The sequence below is a fragment of the Mchenga conophoros genome, linkage group LG1 (assembly GCF_057382185.1).
Source record: "Mchenga conophoros isolate Kocher_MC1m ecotype Shallow Benthic linkage group LG1, M_conophoros_male_GT1.1, whole genome shotgun sequence".
Lineage (NCBI taxonomy): Eukaryota > Metazoa > Chordata > Actinopteri > Cichliformes > Cichlidae > Mchenga > Mchenga conophoros.
Genome location: NC_140526.1, coordinates 1,675,179 through 1,681,178, shown reverse-complemented (window position 1 = coordinate 1,681,178; position 6,000 = coordinate 1,675,179). Strand labels below are relative to the sequence as shown.

Below are 6,000 nucleotides of genomic sequence, written 5' to 3'. Positions count from 1 at the left end.
GACGCAGACGGGAACGGGCCTTCATCACTCTGAGACTTCAGAATGAAATGAGTTTGTATGACAGACATGATTGTTGCCGCGAAGCTCCTGCACACAAACCTCAACCCACCAACTCTGCTGCTCAGCACAATTCCAAAGCCCTGCAGCGTCTTCATCCTGCTGTATATATTAGGGCTGCCGCGATTAGTCGACTATCAAAATCGTCGACGACTGATTTAATAGTCGACGCGTCGTTTGAAGCTTTGTAAGATCACAAAAGACGCAGGAATAAGTAGCAGGATTTAAGAGTGTAATAACGGACTGAAACAGAAGATGGCAGCACTGCATGTACAAGGATGCCAGCTGCCGTTAAACCCCGAAGAAGAAGAAGTAGCGTCCCAGAATTCATAGCGCGGCCCAGCTCAGTTTCCAACAATGGCGGCAGCTAGTTAGTTTTAGTATTACTCTTATTATTCTTTCTGGGTCACAAAATAAAGTTTAACATATTTTCATGGAGAATGTAGCTGTGTAAACCTCAAATATCTGCTCAGTTTATCAGGACACCGCATATTTTCAAAAGCGCTCCGACGTTTTCGGAGACGTCTGTTACCCACTAGCTCGATAGCTAGCCGGGAGCAAGGCTAGCTAGAGCCGTGAGAACACCGGACTCCTGGCTTCAAACCCACCGCCGTCTTTCTCTCTCAGGTTAAACATGATATATAAGTCACTTAGATAACTTAAAATGTTATTGTTTGGCTTTTTTCAGTGTTTTATTTGTTCCTGAGTAAATCGGTTTGGCTGAGATTAAAGTTATAGTTTTTACACAGCTGAATAAACGTCAAGCAGACAGCTGATTATCAGAAGTGTGAGATGCTCCAGAATTTACTCCGGTGTCCTGTTATATTTTAGATAGCAAGGAGTTTATTAAACTTCACCGAAACAATCTGCAAATTTCATTAAAATTTAATAAACTATCATCTTGTCTTTATTTTTAGTTAGCACCGTAAACACTTAAAGCTGTAAGCTAATGATAGTTATATGAGAGCAGATGCTGCTGGTGCAATAAGCTGTACGCTGTATGTCCAGTGGATGATGATCTGATTAGTCGACTATCAGAATAATCGTTTGTAGCAGCCCTAATATATATTATATTGTATATCTCCCAGCATGCCCCTCTGCTCATAGTGAGAGTAAAATGACTGAGTGCAGCTAAAGTTCAGTCCACGATTTAACCACTTAAGAGTCCGCTTTACTGTAACACTGTGATTATGAGCGTGCAGTATGATGTAGACGAGGGGCCCCTGCAACCATCAGGCCCCCCCGGCGGGCTGAAGCCTCTTTGTACACAGGCGACAGGAAGCTAACTGCAGCTCGCTGCTGACTGCAGGCGTCTTTATAAAGTCCAAAGATGTCAGCGTGAAGCGCTCTGCTAGCATCACGTCATGACTGCTATTAAAGACTGTTAGCGCTGTGTGTGCTCCCCCCGCAGGCCGACATGGGGATGACCTACTCTGAGTTGTCTGTGATCGGACGACTGAGGAAGATCTCCAAGTGCGGCCCCTTCAGTATGTTCTGTAAACTCATTCACACGTGGAAGGACGCCCTCTCGCCCTCAGAGGTCAGTCTGAGTGGTCACAGGTATGAAGGTCGTGTCCCCAGCAGCCTAACCTGAAGCAAGCTCGTGGTTTTCCTTTAGGTGGCCCAGAAGGTCAAGCGCTTCTTCAGGATGTACTCTGTGAACCGCCACAAGATGACCACGGTCACGCCGTCCTACCACGCCGAGAGCTACAGTCCTGACGACAACCGCTTCGACCTCAGGCCTTTCCTCTACAACGCAAGCTGGAGCTGGCAGTTCAGGTGCATCGACGACCAGGTGAGCATCATCGCGTTTCTCTCCCAGTCAGAACGAGAAAAGATGATCAGAGGAGCGGCGCGTCGATGAAGACGCGCTGTGAGCAGGTGTTTCTGTTCTTCCAGGTGACCCAGATGGCTGCAAACACGGCGAAGCGCTAAGAAGCAGAGGTCATCGGCCCTTCGTGACTCCGATGACCATGAAGACGTCCCGCTTGATCAAAGCCGAAGACCACGAACGATGCTTTTGTGCTTTCCTGACCTCAGTGACATTAATAACAACTGTCGTCCCTTCAAACAACCATTTACACAGACTGTGAAATCAAACGCCTTAATCCTGCATTCTTTCTGGCCCCCAGCAGGGGGCGCTTCCTCTTTACTGGTCTCAGGTGTGATTGAATCAAACATTCTGGAGATGATGGTCCCCTTAGAGTCAGAAAGGAGCAGGGGGCATCCTGGGTCCATCGTTTATCTACAGTCTATGATCCAGACACACAATTCTTCTGCTTGTTTTTCTCTCTTTGTGTGTTATTGTGCAGCTTTGCATCGCCCCTGATTATTTCTGATTCTGTCCTCCGTCCGGTTTGTTTTGATCTTGTTCTGTGTAAAATTTAAAGATACAGGATCATCTCAAGTGTCCACGTGTGAAATAAAAGATCTCTTGATTGTGTTTTTTTTTGTCCTGTATGTGCCGCAGTCAGAACACTGCGTACAGGTTAGGGTTAGACCTGTCGTCAAAGAGGCCACGCGCCTATTCATGCAAACTTTAAGCCTTAATACAATTTAAACAGGTGAGTTATAGAAACATGCAGTTGTTATGAAGGAGGAAATGATCTCTGCAGACCGAACCAGCCTGGGTGTCGCAGACGTCGTGCCAGCAGGTTGCTGAAGAAGCGCACAAACCACGGCGAGCTTCTCGTCTCAGCTTATTCTTCAGCATAGCTGTTCATATCTGTGGCGTGACGTGGATCAGATACAGGTGGTTGTGGGACATTAGAGGACAGCGTGGCATGTCTGAGGGGACGAGGTATTTCATAGGTCAGAGTAAACCGTCGTGGTTTGTTTTGGTATTTAAAGCTACACAATATTAGTCATTTCAAGATTACACTTACTAAAAAACAGAAGCAGCTTTAACTCGAGTCAGTCTTTCACCGTTTAGCTAAAGTCACGTGACAATAAGGTCAAAGTGTTTATGAAGAGGTCAGGTGGGGATGGTCCTGTGTTAATCCTCACGTGTGTGAGAAATATCTGGCTGCCATGTTTGTTCTGTCAAACTGACCGTAGCCAGGGCGATCCAGGGTTTACGTCATACGTGACTGTGAGCGAGGCAGGGGGCGTTCAACACCACCAACATTAAGATCCCAGGAACTTTCCGTACCTGGGTGATCAAGCGTGCATGAAGGCTTCACGTGGCGAGCAGCTCAGACTCGGTTCCTTTTGCTCTCACAGGTTTGTCTGCATGCAGAGAGCTTCTTTAATACATGAGTGACTGTTTCACCGCCGTTAACGTGGTTTTAACGAAGGCGACATTATTAGCACTGCAGGTTCCTTCGTTTCACCCTGATGGAATAATTCCCAATAACTGCTTCAAATGTACTGATGACGTCTATTTGAAAAACAAAAAAATCCCTTTTTTACTAAAACCACACTGATGCTTGGAGGACTGCAGAGAGGCGGCTCGCATCCATTCCCACAGCTCAGAGCTCGAGCTTACATGATATTTGTTACCCATCATAAACTCAGGTGTTGTCATTTTCCTGACTCAGGCTTCTGAAACCCGGCACGTCCTCTTCTGAGCTCTGCCTCAAGAGCTCAGCGTTCAGTTTCTGAGGAGGAACCCGACATCCGGAGGTCGTTTCATCATGACGTGACCTTTCTGTTGTGGTGCTTAAACTCTCACACTCATTAGACTGTGGCGCTTTCATGACATGCTGTTAATCTGTTAATCTGTCTTTTGAACTCTGCTATGGTGCAGCAAAGAAGTCTCCATCATGGACTGTACATAAAAGATGGAAGCAAGGCAAAGTCCTCTTTTAACGTCTTAAAACGGGCGTGGCTGAACTGAATGACCACAGATCAGAGACGCACAGTGTTGGGGAGTAACAGAATACATGTACCGCCGTTACGTATTTAAAATACAAAATATGAGTAACTGTATTCCGTTACAGTTACCGTTTAAAAAGGTGGTATTCAGAATACAGTTACTTTGTTGAAATAAATGGATTACACTGCGGTACTTTCCTGTTTCATATTGTCGCGGGTCAGGACTGTTTGGGTTTTGTTTGACAGCTACGTTCTGTTGTTCCAGGCGGCAGCGCTACGGTTGCCATGGTTACAGGGCGACGCTCTCTCTCTCTCTCTCTCTCTGCCACTGTGTGTTTCCTGGGTGAGAGAGCGCCTTTTCGTTGTTGTTGTTGTTGTGCTAAGCTAACAGGCAGAATGCTACAAGCATAGCTCTAAAGAATGAAGCATCATGGGCAGTGTAGTCCGTGCTGCAGGGAGAATGGACTGCCATACACGTTATGTGTCTGTGAGCGCGAGGAGGGAGAAAAAGGGGAGTGGAAAGGTACGAGCTGTCATGGAGGAAAAACGGGAGCTGGAAGCATGTAAATATAATAATAACCACTGCAGCCAAGAAGAGAGCCTGACGAGCCCAGTTGTAAGTAAGCTATTAAGACTCGACTGTACACCGTGTTCGTGTTTTCCTCCGAAAACAATAAGTTCCGTTGGAGCCTTTCAACGCCTCTCTCTGTCTCTCGCAAGAAAAGTTGACCCACACAACAAAGTAAAGCTATTTTTCGGCTACGAGCCGACAGGGACCCCGCCGTATTAGTCAGAGGTCCCTTTACTACAGTTCGGAGTCGTGGACCTTCAGTAACAGTAATAAATCACACAGCAATAGTACATTCACGTAGTTGTAAAAAGCATGATAATATATTAAGTAATCCAAAGTATTCAGAATACGTTACTGTCATTGAGTAACGTAACGGAATACGTTACAGAATACATTTTGGGGCATGTATTCTGTATTCTGTAATGGAATACGTTTTAAAAGTAACCTTCCCAACACTGGAGACACAACATGGCCGTGTCCTAAAAATGTATCTCAATGTGTCCATAATTTACTAAATGAATATCACACTGTGTTAAAGAAGCCTTGAAACTACTGAGGGGTGTACTGCAGATGAAGCTGAACAAGGCCAGGCTTCCTCGGTCTGCACTGGAACATCCAAGCCTAAGAGCCCAGCGTAAGAAGTTATCAACTTCCTGTTAAATCTGTTCTTGGCTTCTTTGTGTGGGTCACGTGACTCTTCTACCATCAGAGACGTTATCTGATGATGATGTAATGGTGATTAAAAATCTGTGCGTAAACTTTGCACGGAGATTAAATCTAAAGATTTCTACCCAGAGCAGTGAAAGAGAGCCGAGGCCCACTACAAGGAGCCGATGATGAAATCAGTTAATCACCTTTGGGGGGAAATAAATAATGTGACAGGTTTCTTTCATGCACTTAGGTTATCTAAAAATAATCTTGTTTTTCATCTCAGTAGGGCAAAATAAATATGATGAATACAAAGTAAAGATTACTGATATCAGGATTCTGTGTTAGGCCAAAGATGTCAAACTGATTTTACACGTTGGGCCACATACAGCACGCTCTGGTACCGACGTTTAAACACACGTTTAATCCCCGAGATGTCCGAACACGTCTCAGATACACGATGAAGAAATCTGACAGCACGACTCTTTGGGACGAAATAAGAAATCCAACAAATGTGTGGTCAGAGCTGCGATGGTAGAAAACAGAAAATGTCCTTTTGTGTGGAATTAACTGTTTATGTATTACTTCACTAGTAATGCTCATAGTGAGTCTGTGGCAGCAAGAAAAGCTTAATAACCTTTTAAAATACATTTAAAGGTCCAAACTTTTTGGCCCTCCTTCATATTTCCTGAAGCTGTCCGTGGGCCGGGCTGGACTCGAGCTGATTTTGGCCCCTGGGCCTTATTTTTGACACCCCTGGTGTGGCTGATGTAGCTGGATCAGATTAATAATCTCAGAGGTGCAGACTCCAACCAGTTCATCCGTTTGATTTGACCCACATTTAACAGAAACGCCAGTTTTCCCTGTTGTCGCCATCACTATTTACAGTGTTTTCGTGTCTCCGTGTG

At 45.3% G+C, this 6,000-nt stretch overlaps 1 protein-coding gene across 5 annotated transcripts in view; it reads left to right on the top strand.

Annotated features, from left to right (window-relative positions):
* Positions 1–2,500, top strand: part of nadsyn1 (NAD synthetase 1) — a 10,255-nt gene extending 7,755 nt beyond the window's left edge. For all 5 annotated transcript variants that reach the window (XM_085272577.1, XM_085272494.1, XM_085272525.1 and 2 more), the window contains 3 exons: positions 1,469–1,597; positions 1,676–1,852; positions 1,957–2,500. In XM_085272577.1, coding sequence (XP_085128703.1) covers positions 1,469–1,597; positions 1,676–1,852; positions 1,957–1,992 — 342 coding nt within the window. In that variant the 3' untranslated portion in view covers positions 1,993–2,500. The remainder of the gene's footprint in view (positions 1–1,468; positions 1,598–1,675; positions 1,853–1,956) is intronic.
* Positions 2,501–6,000: the final 3,500 nt, after the last annotated feature.